At 40.4% G+C, this 16,660-nt stretch overlaps 1 protein-coding gene across 4 annotated transcripts in view; it reads right to left on the reverse strand.

Annotated features, from left to right (window-relative positions):
• LOC115021661 (neuroendocrine convertase 1-like) overlaps positions 1-16,660 on the reverse strand; it is a 174,651-nt gene that overhangs the window by 41,597 nt on the left and 116,394 nt on the right. For all 4 annotated transcript variants that reach the window (XM_029452239.1, XM_029452241.1, XM_029452240.1 and 1 more), the window contains one exon: positions 15,844-15,957. In XM_029452239.1, coding sequence (XP_029308099.1) covers positions 15,844-15,957 — 114 coding nt within the window. The remainder of the gene's footprint in view (positions 1-15,843; positions 15,958-16,660) is intronic.

Genomic DNA, 16,660 nt, shown 5'->3' on the forward strand with positions numbered 1-16,660 from the left:
GGAGCAACTTGGTTCAAATAAAACATCACAATGTGTTTTTATGCCAACACCTACAATGGTTACTAGAGCACTGTGTTAAAATATACCATAATATATCGCTCAGTTTAAACCACTCGCTTCAAATGATGTCCGCCGATTAAATGACCGATATCAGGTGTCATCGGTAGCATAGATTTCAGGTGGTATAAGGATGCCACAGTGAGAACATGTTCCCATCATAACACTGGTGTTACCGATTACATTTACATTACATTTTGCAAGAAGAGATATTCGTCGTTCTTATTTTGGCCTTTAACGAGAGATGTCTCTGTGTCTTTCCTCTCACAGCATCATACCAACAGTTCACAGGTTGCAGATTTAACGGTATTGGGTTTAAATCTGAAATATTGCTAAATAGGCGTTTGCTTTTCGCTTTGACACCAAACTTTTGTTTCAATTCACAACACTAACCACGTGTCTAAATGGGTGCTTAAACTGTGTACGTAATGAAAATGTACAATAAGACAGAAATTCAACCACTTTAGTTCTAAACATCTTTCATTTGCTTTTGCCTTTTCTTGTCTCTTAATCCACAACTTGTACACATATTCATGTGCATGCCAAGGTATTTGCATACTATTATAATTAGTCACATTCTGACCGAAACAAGGAGACGGCCTAAGTATATCTTCATAAATTGTATAAAAGATAACGTATTTCAGTGTATTTCCATCAAATGTACAGTTGAGTACAGTTAGTAAAAGAGAAGCAGAATACATTCAGATGCATCATCATACATGGGATCTTGGTTATTATGGTGATATTGCTTTCATAATTTAGACTATATACTAGTCAAGAAATCCTTCTTATTTGTTTGGTTGAAGGTCCTGATTAATCTTTGGTGTGTTATTTTAGGGCTAAGGTTTAAGAGGTCTTACACCACTGGAGGTCAGCTGGACATACCATTAAAGAATTTTTAGTGGCTGTAATTATTCCTCCTGTTCATACTGGCCTTGAATCGATCCATTCTTAGAGTTAGAGATCAGAGACAATCTACAGTCCTCTTTCTCATCGAGGCTTCAAATCAAGTGAGAAAGTTTCAGTTTTCTTTTACAAAATTCTCTCTTTCTCTTTCTCAGTCTGAGTAACAGTGTTGGTGACCTGTCATCCTGCAACACTGTGATACTTTATGGCATGGTGGATTGTAGGTGATATTTAAATTGTCTAAGCCATCAAAGAAAGGGCTGAACATGAACATCAGACCAGAATACAACTGGACTTCATCCATCAGACAAGCAAAATAAGGGTCACTAGAAACAGGGGAATATACATCCTGTACCAGGGGACTTCAACGTTTTTCAGGCCAAGGACCCCCACACTGGTGTAGCGTGGTGCAGGGACCCCCTACTGTATATATTGGGGGGGTGCGTGCATAAAATGTATTTTAGTTCACCCCTCTCCTTTCCTCCACTCTGTCTCTGACTGTAGGTGTGTGTCGCCACCCTTCGCGAAGTACAGCGGAGGAGGGAATGTGAATGCTCAAAGCAACAAAATATTTTTTAATAAAGAACAAAAAATATAATTATTTTTATTTTTTTGCTTAATCTACAAACTATTTGGCAACCTCCTGCAGTACCCCCTGTTGAAGACCTATGTCCTATACCATAATACGGGAAATGGATGTTATCCATGTTTACGTATTACCAACTCAGTCTCATTCTCAGTTCCCTTGGAAGGTAACTGAGAGCCATGTTTTATATTGTGGTTGCTTTGTAAGTAAGGGCCGGGTTATGCCAGAAAATAACTAGTTTGTAAATGCCAAACATGAAGGCGGAGTGAAAATATGCAATATTGTTCAAATATGGAGATAACGGTGCACATTTGTATACAGTCTCTCCTGGAAAGCACTTATAATATTGCATATTGAAATTGTTTTCTTGTCATAGTGTTACAAATGAAAAAAGAGAACTTGAGAAAGAAGTTCAAACCCTGCTTGCTTTCTCACCTCCACACAGTTGTCCAATTACTGCGGAGGAGCCATGTGGGTGCGAACTTTGGATTGTCAGTTACAGAAACTTACCCAACAGAAACAAATAAAACTCATCAAAACCGTCTTTGTTAGTCTGTCCACTGTTTCAACATCACCAACTCTGGTTTGAGTTTGAAAAAGAGACTGAAGAGGTAACAGATATAAAAAACAAACAACTAACCACTATTCACTAACCCTGATTTTCGGCTTACTCGTGACATTGAACGTGACACACCAGAAAGAAAAACCAAAAAACCAGAAAGAGAGGCGTACCTTTCTACTAACAATGGGGAAGGAGTCTATTCCCAATTACATTTGGAACCAAAGGAGACTTTGAGGATGGGAACTACTGCTGAAGCCATGATAGTCTCATATATATTTATATCCATAGATTGTGGATTGTTGATTTTGTCTACCATTTCTTCTATTGTAGTCGCTCTAGGAAGAGATCACTTCAGGGCCAATAAGGACAGGAGGAATTATAAAAGCAACCAATAACTCTCTCAACATATATGGACACCCAAGTATTGTATTAAGATAGAATTGAAACATTTGAATGTTTATAGTTGTGAATGTCTATGTGTACAGCAAATGGAAGACAGGAATTGTGTTAGCCTCTTAAGTATGTGTCTGTCTATGTGTTTACTCCTCGCTCTTAAGAACAAAAAATGGCAGCCGTCCGCTGTGTTGAGTTATAGTGACATGACTCACGCGATGTCTACAGCAAGTGACGACTGCAGCTCTTTTAATTGCATGTCTGCGCTGAATGATGGGATACTTAATTCCTACACATTCCACACAATTGCTTTATGCACGGGCAGAGGCCTGGGGAGGCAGAGGAGGCTTTCTGTGGCCATATGGAGAGGGACGCAGAGTCCAGGCTGAGTGATCGGGAGCTTACCCGCCTCATCCCTGCACCAGACTGGCTACTATACTGGACCGAAGCTGCAGACGGGCACATGAAGCAGCACGACTAATGAAACACATTACACACACACACACACACACACACTCACACACACATACACACACACACACACACACACACACACACACACACACACACACACACACACACACACACACACACACACACACACACAAGCATGGTACTGGAATGTGGTTAGATTTAATTCAGCTTAGTCTCCATAACATACTCCAAGATACATTGGCAAACACACACCCATCAGCAGTCTCCTATTGTATTGCATCCTCAGACACATTTGCAGTCTCTTAGAAAAAAACAACCAGACGCACACCAAAAAGAAAACACACATTCACACATGGTCTTTAACAAACAAGCACAATCGCACACAGACAGGCGCGCACACACGCACACACACACGCACGCACGCACGCACACACACACGCACACACACACACACACACACGCACACACACACGCACAGTCTGCTGCGTGTTGACAGTCCTCTCAGCTCCCGGTAGCACCATCAGGCTCCCTGCTGTCCTGTGAATGGGTCACTTCTCTTTCATCTCTCTTATCACTCGGTCACATCGCCTGTTTTCTGTTGAGTCTGGAGTAAGAATAGAGCTCTAGTGCTACAGTTGTTGGATAATGTAGTAACGCTCCGACCCCAGCTTCTGTGGTAATAGATTCTCAGGGGCTCAGTGATGGCAGATTGGTGATATGGTAAAACCAAACATTACAGTTAAATAAATGTCTATGATAAAGTTAGTGTAATGATTGGTTGGAGGGTGTCAGAATAATGGCAAAGTGAAATGTCTCATGTCTCATGTACTTTTACTTGAATAAGTCTTTAAAGATATACAGTCCTTGCTTTTACTACTGAATCAATAACTCATCCAATAACTACATGAGATATGACCAGGTTTTTCAGTGTTCATGTATTAATAATTAGTCATTTAGTATTTCAGTTTAGCATATTAGCATGTTAATATTTGCTACTATGTGAAATGGTATGAAACTGATGACACTGATGGGAGTGTCATTCATTTTCAAGGAATCTGGTCAATAAAAAGTATTGCACAAATAAAATGTTGATAGATGAAAGGTCAGTGGATCACCAAGGTTCACAAAGACCATGAATGTCTTCACCAAATTGCATAGCAATGTTGTGAGCAGCTGTTAAGATATTTCAATCTGAATCACAAATGTCAACCTGCTAGTGGCGCTACTGTAGATGAACAGTCAGGGGATCACCAGTCTTTAGGATTCCTCCTCTGGGGATCATGAATATCTGAACAACAAAATCCATCCAATTGCTTTTCGTAGTATTTCAGTCTGGACTGAATTGGTAGACTGAAAAATATGAGCTTTAAACGATGGTTATATTGCCATCACTACAATAATAAAACAGTGCTGAAAACCGAGACATTGTTTTCTTTTGGCATTAAAAATGGTTCAACCTGTAGTCATAACTGTCATGTTCACTTGCAGTTTCACTGGTGTTTCTGCATCTATCCGTCAAACGACTGTGTCGAGCACTGCCATGTGAAACTGGAAATGTAAAGAACATCAGTTCCTGTGTGCTGCAGGGAAAGTTCCCTACCAGACTCTGGTAGTTCATATATATATATATATATATATATATATATATATATATATATATATTTATATGTATATATATATAATGTGTTGATTATTACAAACATATTGAAAGTCAGCACAAGTATTAGCATTTAACAGGATGAATGCAAACACACTGGAGTTATGAGTAACAGCTTTGGTTGTCACAGGGAAAAAGGAAGGAAGCTGTTCACTGAAGAAATGTGCACACTGTAATTTGCTCAGTTTTAGCGCATTGACATTAAAGGTGTATTCAAACAGAATGCCAGGCCAATTGCATACAAAGACAATGGAAAGAAGAAGAGTGGGCAAGATTGCATGCAAATTCATCTGGGGCAACTACTCAGGCTGCAATGCAATTCAAACTTGACCTCCTATAGTTTGGTGGCATGGACATGAAGTGCGTACCATCCTACCGCACATCGTGTGGTTGGTTAGTGGACAGCTCATCCACATGTTGTGGTTGTTTGGTGTGCTGAGTTAAAATGGCTCCAAACTAAAGAATTAAAGCAGAGTAAGCAGGTAAGATGTATACACAACTTATAAAGAACACAGCAAGGTCACCGTCGTTCCTGCAATTAGGTAGATAGAGATACTATATTTATCTACAGGGGGGTCATTTAGCAGTAGCCTACACGAATGAAGCACACGGTACAAAAAATAGTGCAAAAAACAAATGCCAAACTCAACACACTGACATAACAGAAAAAAGTGTGCAAAATCCAGAAGTAACGTCCTGAAATTAATGGCATAACATGAATTGTTTGTTCAATTTGTAGTCCAGAGAAGGAAGTCACTTCAGTGAGAAAATATCACAGTGTGTTTAGCAGTTTAGTTCCCAAATTCGCATATATGGTGTTCAGCTCAACTGTAGATAATAACCTCTCTTTCTTTTGACAGTTTAGCCTCCATTGAAAGTGACAGTAGAGACAGACAGGAAAGATGGAGACAGAGTGTCTTAACCTCCAGGCTTCAAAGACGCCCGACTGATAACCTCTCGCAGCAAAACAGGGTATAGTACATATTCTGAGTGTGAGAAGATTACAAAAGTTGTAAAATCATATATCAGAAGCAGGGATGGGTACCGAAAACGGTTATTAAACGGGCCCCGGGGCTAAACTATTAGAGGCGGTGGTATAGATAATCTCCAGTTCTTTTATCAGTACTTTTTTAACGTTTTGGTGTAATTTATTAGCACGCTGCAGCCTCTCATCTTCTCTCTACGCTCCTTACTGTAAGTGCAATGAAACCTTTGTGAGTAAAAAGCCAATACTTTTCCAATATACCTGTTCAATAAGCATACACATGTAGAAAATACATATTCTACAAGCACAGCGCGCTAGCTGAGCTAATGGCAAACTATTGCAAAAACATACTGCGTTGTTTAGTATCCTAAAAATGTATTGCAAATGTAGCTGCTGGCTGAGACAACCCAGTGACGCCTGCAGGCAGTGATCACATCAGCAGAGGGAGGAATGACTGATAAGGATGTGTCTTCACCCAGGAATATTACTTATTCTATTGACATTTTACATTTTTTTCCGTTGAGATATTATTTAGTTACTTTGCGGTTGTAAACATTTAGTTTCATTCTAATGCTGTTCTCACTTTATTCTTCTTTCAAATAATATATTAAAAAGCAATTATTTACTAAAACATCTATCACATTTATACTTAGTAGTGGATAAATATGACAGTGTAAAATGACTTACGACCTGCATACATGGAAACATTTGAATGCTTGCAATTTGTGTAACATAAGTTTAAAAAACAAAGTAAATAAAAAAGGTGGATATAGCAAATACAAGAGTACAAGCTAGCTAGTACTAAAGTGGAAATGTCTCCACTCTCCCCACCCTCCTGTCCCGTCATCCACTCAACATCCATCCCTTCCTCTTCCCAGCACTGTGTTTGTGTTTCTAGGGGGAGCTGGCTGACCCCTGACCCCGGGCTAATGAGAGCGATAACGAGGATTAAAAGGGGGTGACTGGAAGGTGTCTGAGAGTGGGGTTTAAACAATTACACTGGGCTGCCAACATGCCTTTCTTCATGACTCAGGAAATTACAGTCTCCCTCTCTCTCCCCCCCCCACACTCTTTCAGTCGGCACACAAAAGAAAGGGCTTATGGAAAATAATAAATTATCTCAGGGCCACGTTAACTTGGATGTAAATCGCCGGGCAATTATGTTTTAATAGCCCTTTAAGAGAATGAGTAATTGGGCTGACACTACTGGGGTTGATCAGGCTCACCCGTCTCTCTGCCTTTGTGCCCACTGGAAGAGAGCTCTGGGTCTGTGTGTCGGTCAGCCTGCAGGAGGACTGTAAGGTAGTCAGTCAGTTAGCACTGTAACGGTGATGTCAGGGAAACTGGAGGTTTTATCATCATGTTGAAAGCTGGTACTGTCATCACTAGCTCATTCTGTTATACACATAGCAGGGGAGTAATGCACTATCTGTATCTGAGTATCTGTGTCTCTGTATTTCCCTACAATACCAGAAGTTGTTGGAAACAGACTAGAATGACTCTTTTGTACAGTATACATTTAGCTTCTAAAACACACAGAAAAACTATATTTGAATCGCGTACCAAATATATTATTCCACCAAATACTAAAGTGTAACGATCTGTATTTGAACCCCATCTCCCATGAAAAAGTTGGTTAGAAGTTACCATGAAAAAACAAACAACAATAAAACATGAAAAGCTCCCTAAAGACTTCGATCAGTTTATTTCCTGTCTGCTGTCAAGTTGGCAAGGTGTCAGGCTTCAGTATGGGATCATGAGGTAAAAGTAGCACCTGTGGAACACCAGTCCAGCTTTGTCCAGCACTACATAGCAAATCTGGTGAAAACCAATACAAATGTATTGAGGATGAACTTCGCGGAATGTCTGAATATCCAACTTAAAACAAAACAAATGTACCACTACTTATTTTATTTCAACAAAGATGCTGGAATCACAGTACGTATAAATGTCTGTGTATTTGGATTTAATGTGTTATGACTCAAATTGTATCACTCTAAAATAAACATATATATACAAATATTTGCAGTAATCCTATTTATGTACATATATACATAAATAGGATTACTGCAAATATTTGTATCTATTCAGAACAAATGATCTGTTCATATGTGAGTAATATATTTATATTAATTTACACCCCAGTGAATAGGCATGTATGTAGGCGTGTTTGGGTCTATATGAAACATAAAAAAAGAAAGAACCTCCATCACCATAATTGTCCCCACTAACACACACACACACACACACACACACACACACACACACACACACACACACACACACACACACACAGAGGTGAGTAAGACCCTGGCTAGCACCCTTTGACCTCTGGCCCCGACTATGACCTGTGGATGATCGGCGTGTGTCTTGATTTGGCCACCATGGGGGGAAACGGAGGCAGAATCGATGTGAGAAGGAAAAAGTTCACAACAGGCCAAACCTGGTGAGTCGAAAACCACCAAATGAGACTGGAACAACACAAACAGCAGGGGAAGAGGAGAGAAAAAAACAACAAAGATAGAATAAAGGAGAAAATAGTGATAGAGATCTGAGGCTAGACAGAGTCTGACACACTAGAGGGGGGAAATAATCAGAATCCTCGGCAGGATGTCGGACCTTACTGCAATGAACAAGCAAACGGTAGGATGAACCTATATTTATCTCCTCTACTTTCATCCCGGGAGGAAGACAAACGGGGTAAGAAATTGATCAGATGAGCATCTGTTAGGCTTGGCAACAGTCACAAGTCTGCAGAGATGGTTTTTAAACCCCATTTTTCAATCTCATCTCCATTACTGTCAACGCTGCATGGCACTTAAAGGACTGTTCCACAGTAAAAGAAGAAAAAGAGAGCTGTATATGCAAATGTGGCTACTGCGCCTCAGTTCTCCACCCTGTTAGAGGTCCCTTTAAGACAGAGGTTCTCTAATTCCAGAGGCCACAGTAAGTGCTTGACACAGACAAAAGAGTAAGAGTAAAAGTTGTTTTCCCTTTGATGATACCTCTTGTTATTTAAAAATGAAAGGGCGATTTATATTTTATAGCTACACAATCCTTAGTAAATGCCCTTTGCAGAAACATGATAAAGGTCGACTAATATGTGTTCGTGGTCCATACTGAGACCAACATGTAAGCTATGGCAGCAAGAGGGTAGGACACTAAGGAAGGTAATCTCTTTCAGTTAGTCGTCCCTATAGTAATAGAACGAAACATTGAGCTTTTTTATCCTTTGACTAGTTCAAAATAAATTGGCAATTGTTGTTATGGTCACAACACGCGTCAGTGGGGCCCTAAAATGTGTAACACTCACTATTTTGAGGACTTGACGTTTAGGCCTAGCGTCCACAATAGGCCGGCATTTTCCTTTTTACTGTCTCTTGTTGACGCTCATCATGAAGCTACGTTACAAACTGTCATCTTGTCTGTTGAGACGTTCATGGATTATACTGTTCACGTTATGAAGTAATCTACTCTGAATGTGTGATTTGATTGGCCACCACAGTCCTTAGCTAGGTGCAACATATCCCCAACGGTTAGTACGATATCTGACTAAAAGTTATTTTGTTATTTTTCACGTGTTTTTGACCCATCCTATCAACCGAACCTCGTCCTTATGCGGATTTTGTCACTCTTTATATTACATCACATGACTTCCTCAGAGTCAGCCCTGCATGTCTAACTCTTGATTACGTGGATTACATAGGAATTATAGTGCATTACTTTTCGGAGGTAACACCGAACACTATCATACAAAAAAAGATCCAGGTTACACTTTTTTACCAGACAACCTGACCCCATGCAGCGGTGTCACTGAAATAAATGAGAAGGCTGCAGTTTCTTCAGCTCAACATTGTCAATATAACCATGGCCTAACACATTTAACTCTTTTCTATGTTGCCCTGCACGTAGTTTCTGTTTAGGTCTATACATGTCTTTTCATTGGCTTTGTATTTCTGTTTGTATTTTGTATCCTACTCTTCTGTTTGTGTTCAGTCTCAACACACCTTTCGTTGTGTTACACTGTCGTAATAACTTTCAATGTATTCACATACAAATGTTTTACATCACACAATTACAAAGACTCTGTGGATTGCTAGGAATGCTTCTGAAACAGCATTTGCAACGCCGCTTATAGAAATTACATTTATTTACTACTAATTTGTTTTTCCATTTCACTTTTGAGACAGAAACAATTGTTTCCCCCCCAGGATACAAAAAGATGTGTTCTTGTACTTCACAGAAGTGGTAGGGAGGTGTTTGGGATGAGTGGACAGAGTATAGAGTGCAGGACTTTGATAACGGAGACAATGGTCGGAAAATGACAAACGCTGTCAGTTTAGATTTTACTGATAAGTTCAACATTTTGTATCTTAACAGAAAGATTCATAACAAATGTTTACTATCATGTAGATATAAATCTGGACTGCAGTATGTCTCTTACAAAACATATTTGCTGTTGCAAATTAGAAGCACACAATGGTAATATCCAAGAGACAGGGTTGGCATCATCATGATATATATAGATAAAATGAAATAACACTTCAGGAAAGGTGTTACTGCTTTGTGTTGATGTAGACGTTCTCAAAGAGGAACGTTCACCATATCAAAGTAACTCGTACTGATACAAGATAAAGGTCCTCTATGCACTCCATACAGAGTCTTCTAAATCCTGTGCTGTGGAGCACCTGCTGATATGGGCCTGTATCTTTCTAAGTGTGTTACTGTGTCTCTGTATTTCTCTCTTTCTCTCGCTCCCATCTTCCCTATGTTCTTCACCGAGGCTCTTTTATTCCCTCCTGAGCGGCTCCGTCACCCATGTCGCCGGGGGACAAGGAGAACGTGGCGTTTTCCCTGGATCAAAAATTTACGAGCAATTAAAAGTCGGCCGACGCCGGCATCCATCAGCCCTGCGTGCTGCTGCCAGGCTTGGTGAGGGGGACTCGCTGTAAACCACAGGCTATATACTTTTATATCTGTTTTCCCTCCAAAGAGGGAAGGTTATGACAAAATTATGTTTTACTGTCCCCGGTTTCTGGCGCGATGTAGACATCTTTCACGGAACAGGCTCGTTGGAGGTCAGAGCCCCTGGAAGGAGGCAGGGATAGAGAAAAGTGTGTGTGTAAAAGTGTGTGTTGTGTTTATGTTGGATAATTTTTTTAAACTGCTGACAGAAGCCTTTAACACAATAGAAATAACATAGTATCTGCTCCCCTGGTCGATCAGTTACCGAGGGAAGAGTGACCTAATTACTCTGTTGTTTATTACTGCAGAGCTCTGATTTATTTCCCCACGCTGATGTAATTTCAACACTGAGTCTTCCTCTTCAATACAGCAAGACACATTTAGTTGTATCCGAATATACACACACACACACTCGTGCACAATGATCCATTGCGACACACCTAATACACAAAAAAGCATGCAAACCCTCATACATCAACACAGTCACTCTTTCACTTTTCCTGGCTCCTTGTGACAGGCTCAGACTCATTTGCATCCTTAATTGTGTTGTAATGTACTTTTAATTTGAAAATGGAGGCAATTAATTATTTTGATATGGAACAAAATGCCGCAAATGTAAACATTCTAATAGTTCTCTGTGAACGGAGTATCATTTCTCAAAAGAGGGATTGAATCTTATCTCATTTTTTAATGCCATACAAGTTCTTTTTTTTTTTTTTTTTTTTTGGTAAGACACCGTTTTACCACTCATGTATTCTCCTTGATTTTCACTTTGTCTTTGCAGAGAGGGCAGCGTTTCTTTGATCTATTCCACCGCTGTTATTTTCTATCTAAATCTCCCACAGGATAATTACTGTAGTTTCACCTATGCTATCAGAAGAGATTAAATGAAATTAAGCCTGTTTGGACATCCCGCTTCTTCTCCGTACATCATCCCTCCGGTGCAACATCAGACTCTCCACTTTCTATGTCTGGGTCAGAGAGGCTTCAAGTGGAGATGTGAATCGCAGATTAATTTTTTTTTCTTCTTCTTCCTCCATCAACCATGTGATCAATAGGTGTCAGTGTTCAAAGGATAGCAAGGATCGCTGCAGGAGAGGAGAGGAGGGGGAGATCCATTTGTGCAGGCCCTGGTAAAAACTGACACTTTCACTCCCTCAACCTGATAAACTCATGAGAGGAAAGGATGCATGTTATTTTTTTCCTCTTTTCACCCGTTTCCATCACCTTTCCCCCCCTCATTCCCTTTCTCTCCTCTTTCTCTCTCTCACACACACACACACACACACACACACACACACACACACACACACACACACACACACACACACACACACACACACACACACACACACATTGTCTATCCTTTTATATCTCTAAACCCCCACCCATCCACAAACCCACAACCCCTCACCCCTATCTCTTTCACTCTCTCCCTTCTGATTCTCCCGAGGGTGCTGGGAGCTCGCTGACATCACAGCCGGCCTGGCAACAGCCTATAAATTATGAGTGACAAGTCTTTGGACCAATAAAAGCACCACCATATTTCATGCACAGTAAATCTGATTGCAGATTGCTCTGGCGTGTGGCGGCTGACATGTTTATCGTCGTCATGGCGGAGGGAGCTGAGGGTGATGGGGGACCGAGGGGGGTGGGTGGGGAGGGGTGTCGCTCCCCAACAGTTTCTAAAGCTCCCATTCTATATGGAGGTCAAACAGATGGGAACTCTGGGATGCGGGCGACCCCTTCCACCCACCCAACAACCCCCCAAATCCCCAAACACATACACACACACACACACACACACACATACACACACACACACACACACACACACACACACACACACACACACACACAATCACATATAAACATACATTCACACACATCAATGCCAACTCAGCCAACATCTATATGACGTTATTTCCCTTCATCTTTTACAAAGCCATGCAACTACTCCTTTCAACCATCTGTCCTCAATCCGCACATGCTCCTTGAACTTTTTAAGAGGTTCTACTCTATATCTTCAATGATTTTCTTTATTTAAAGTGAGACTATGTAACTTTTGAAATAAGAAATGACAAATTCTTCCTTTTACTTCTTAACGTAAATTCATAAGAAATACAGCGTTGTTGCTCGATCCAATACACTCTAGGCTTTTGCTACAACAGTCTTCTGTTATCGGTGCGGGATCACCCAAAGCTTATAGTGGCTAATGTTTGCAAACTTTAGGTAGATGGTAGATGTGTCACCGTAGAACATTAGTGAGTCAGTTTGCTTGTGTGTCCCTCATTTAATCTGCATGTTACGGCTCTGCTCAACAGACTCAACTCACTTTGGTACCAGGTCCTTTTCTCTATTTGTTTCCCCAAGCAGGTAGTACCTCTTCTTTGTAGTGATCAGCTGTCATAGCGGTGCTGTGTGAAACTGCTGTGACATCATCTTCACCACATCACTCACTAATCGGCAACCAAACCGAGGTATGCCTTTACTTTGTCAATAGCACAATGTAAAAAAAGTGCAATTCTTTTTCAATCTGGGTCGGGTGAAGAAACAAATAAGAAATTACAAACAAACTCTGCCAAGAGTCTAACTAGCAATGTTTCTATATCTACCCATGACTCAGATCAGCACCACATGTACTGAGTTCTTCCTTGGCCCAAACTACACCATTCCAAGTTTCATGACAGTCAGGCCATGAGCTTTTCCGTAATCCTGTTGACAAACCAAACTGAAAACATATAGGCTACAAATGTACAATCAAGATATTCAATCATCTGATGAAACAAAGCAAACAACAGACTCCAGTCATACACCTACAGAATCCAAGGAAAGACCACTAACTTTCCACTATGGCCGATAAGCATTCAGTGTTATATTCAATTTTCTTAAACATGGATCCTCTCATTACAGATATCACATCTAATCTTTAATGTATTGTAACAACCTCATTGATGGTAAATGACCCAGTGCTCATTGCACTAGTGTAGTCCATCCTTCCTTCCCCATGCAATAAACCATTCTTCATAATTACCGTGGCCGCTTCAGTATGATCTGGGCATTACAAGTCCTTAGCCACAGCAACTAAATGGACAGATTTCAACAGATGCCCGCTGGTGTGATCGGCATCATTATATTTTAATTAATCCATTCTTCTTTCAGCAACACAGTAATTACAATCAATTTTATGACACGGCATGCTGCGAAAGAGGGGATGGCAGACAGAAACAGGAAGGCAGCGAGAGGGAATAATAGCCAGAAACAGGGAAAAGAAGGGGAGAGGACAGACAGGAAAAGAAAGAGAGGTGTTGACAGTGAGTTAGAGCCAGGATGGAGAGAGGAAATGTTAAGGTGAGCGAGACAGAGAGCAGAGGAAAAGCATCACAAACGCTATGACTGATTACCGATATGTCATCGCCCGGCTGACATTGTAAAAGCATTGTAAAAGCGTTTATACGATGTCTGGAGGAGCACAGGGCTCACTCTCTCTCCCCCTCCCTCCCAGATTCATGCTTCATACAGTCAGAGGGAGAAGCTCCATTTCCTCCAGCCTCTGTCTATATAAATCAGAGCAGGTGCAGACACTCAGACTCAGTGGGTGTGATAATAACATTAGAGGATTACAATGACACTCCTCCCCGGACAAGATCACCTGTCTCAACTGTCATAAAACAGATGCTTTTTGTGGTTGAAGCGCTTTATACAAGGAGAGTGTTCACATTAAAGTGGTGCGTGTGCACGTGGCAAATACAGCAGTGAACAAGTGGAAGATGACACCGCCTGTGTGATCATCGCAGACTGTTTACTTGAGTAAACTTGTAATAAGTAACACCTTAGTTTCATACATAAAACTGTTGGTTGCAGCTGACCTAACTTTACAAGCAGTTAAAGCGAGATACTAAAGGAAAATGCAAAACAATCTTTCTGACACTGGTCAGTTTTGCTTCCATAACATGTCTTCTTTCAGACTAGTGGAAAGAAAACATCCAAATTACACTTTCAGGTGTTTAATAAACTACCCTTCTCTCAGACTCTGAGCCAGAATCCTCCACTTCAGTAGCACTTACGTTCACCAAACTTTCCAGTTTCATCCCTATCTATATTCTGAAGGTTTTTAGAGAGGGGTTAGTTCATATATAATTCAAAGCGTGATTTATATAACATTTTGTTCTTAACAACACAATGGAAGGTGGTTTATGCAGGTATAAATGGATGTAACACCATTTCATTTGCCTGAAATGATCCCAGAGATCTTATCCTGTAATCATACATTTATATATTTACATAACCACAACCAAACCCAGTTAAACTATTCAATCATAAATCTGGACATATGGGGAAATATCTGTGACATGTTACACAGACAAATCAACAAACAGCTAAATAAATATGTCAGCACTTACAGTATAGCATGCACCATACAACACTGCTGCAGCATAAATACAAGCTTTCTATATTATTATTAGTATCACATATTAAAAAGTATCCCCTAAAACGTACTATCTGAATGTGTTTTTTAGAGGTTTTTGATCTGAAATTTGATTTGAGAGAACAAATGTCAATATTAATTAGTAAGTGTCGAGTTAGATAAGAAGAATGCTTATTTTAGCAAAAAAGACTGGAACAAGGGGGAAGCAGCTAGTCTGGCAGATTCTGGTTTTACAGGGATTATGTGCCAGACTATTTCTTGGCAGGGAGCAGTAACTTCCTGAAGTCTTTGCTGGTTGCTTGGCAACCTTACGGTGGTCAGGAAGTTACCGCTCCTGGCCAAGATATGGTCTGGCTCATAAATAACTGTAAAACCACAAGTTGCCTTTAATACACTTTTGTTTTTTGTACAGATTACACATATTACGAGTTATAGAGGTGCTGGTTGGTTGATCTATTTACTTTCGGACAGAGCCGGGCCAGCTGTTTCCAATACTTATGCTAAGCTAAGCTAAGCTAAACTAAGATAAGAAGCTAATGGCTGGAGACTTATATTAACTGTACAGACATGAGAGTAATACCATCTAAATCTAAAGTGACTCTGGGCAAGAAAGTAGATAATAATTTTCCCCAAACTGTCCGACTATTGCTTTAAAAAGACACAACCGTGTTAGCAACAAGTAATCATGGGTTTCAGCCAAGCATGGTAGCTCAGAACAGAACTACTGACAGGTAAATTGATTCATTAACACACCGATCAGTTTACATGTAAGCCTCAGCTAAAAAACAATACAGAATATTGGCAGAATGCCACATGCTACCATGACACCACATGCTTGTGTTCAAAACCATTGGATGTATCACAATACCTATGGTGAACATGGTATCCTGCTGCGTTGATGTTCCAGCCAGGCTCTTTGGGGTCGGGGATCTTTGCTGTGCTGGCGATCAGATGCTGAACATCCCTCCACGTCAGCTCAGGACTGAGGCAAGAGACATGAAAGAAAATAATCAAACACACCCTTCCTTCAGCCCGTGTTCTTCACCAACTGAAACCACAGAGGAAGCACTTCAACACTGCGTGATACTTTGAAAAAAGAAACCCTGTAGGGAGCTCAACCTGGCCTCTAGTCTTGTGCAGGGAGAGGCTGGATGACTGTTTTAAGGGGCTTACAGCACATTCTATCAGGTACCAATGTAATGCTTATACTGTATCAACACTAAGGTTTATTGATACATAAACTGCTGCGATGAGACACTGCCATACCTTTTGCAGCAGGTCCTCTAGACATAAAAGCACCTGTTTAAGTCAAGCTCACGGTTTTAATAATGGTGTCACTGAAAAACTGTGAATCCGACAAAGAATATTTGAGATTTAACAAAAGAGCCTAGAGAGTCGAATGCATAAAAAGTCTTCTTTTTAATCCCAGGCAGGGGAATTCTAATAGAGCGGACTCAAGTGTCATGTCAAGCAATATACTAATGGAATCCAATTAAGACCTTTAAACTGCGCAGAGAGCTGGAGGATATTAGCTCAGTTTTCTATAACAAAAGACCAAAGGGCCGTCAACGAGGGCTTTTTCGGGATATAAAAAGCATAAAGGAAATTGGGTTTTTCTGCTTTATCCACTCATTATTGTTCCCTAAGAAAATGAGTTGAATGGAGTATAAGAAAACCGCTTGGCC

This window comes from Cottoperca gobio, chromosome 16, assembly GCF_900634415.1.
Source record: "Cottoperca gobio chromosome 16, fCotGob3.1, whole genome shotgun sequence".
In the NCBI taxonomy this organism is placed as follows: Eukaryota; Metazoa; Chordata; class Actinopteri; order Perciformes; family Bovichtidae; genus Cottoperca; species Cottoperca gobio.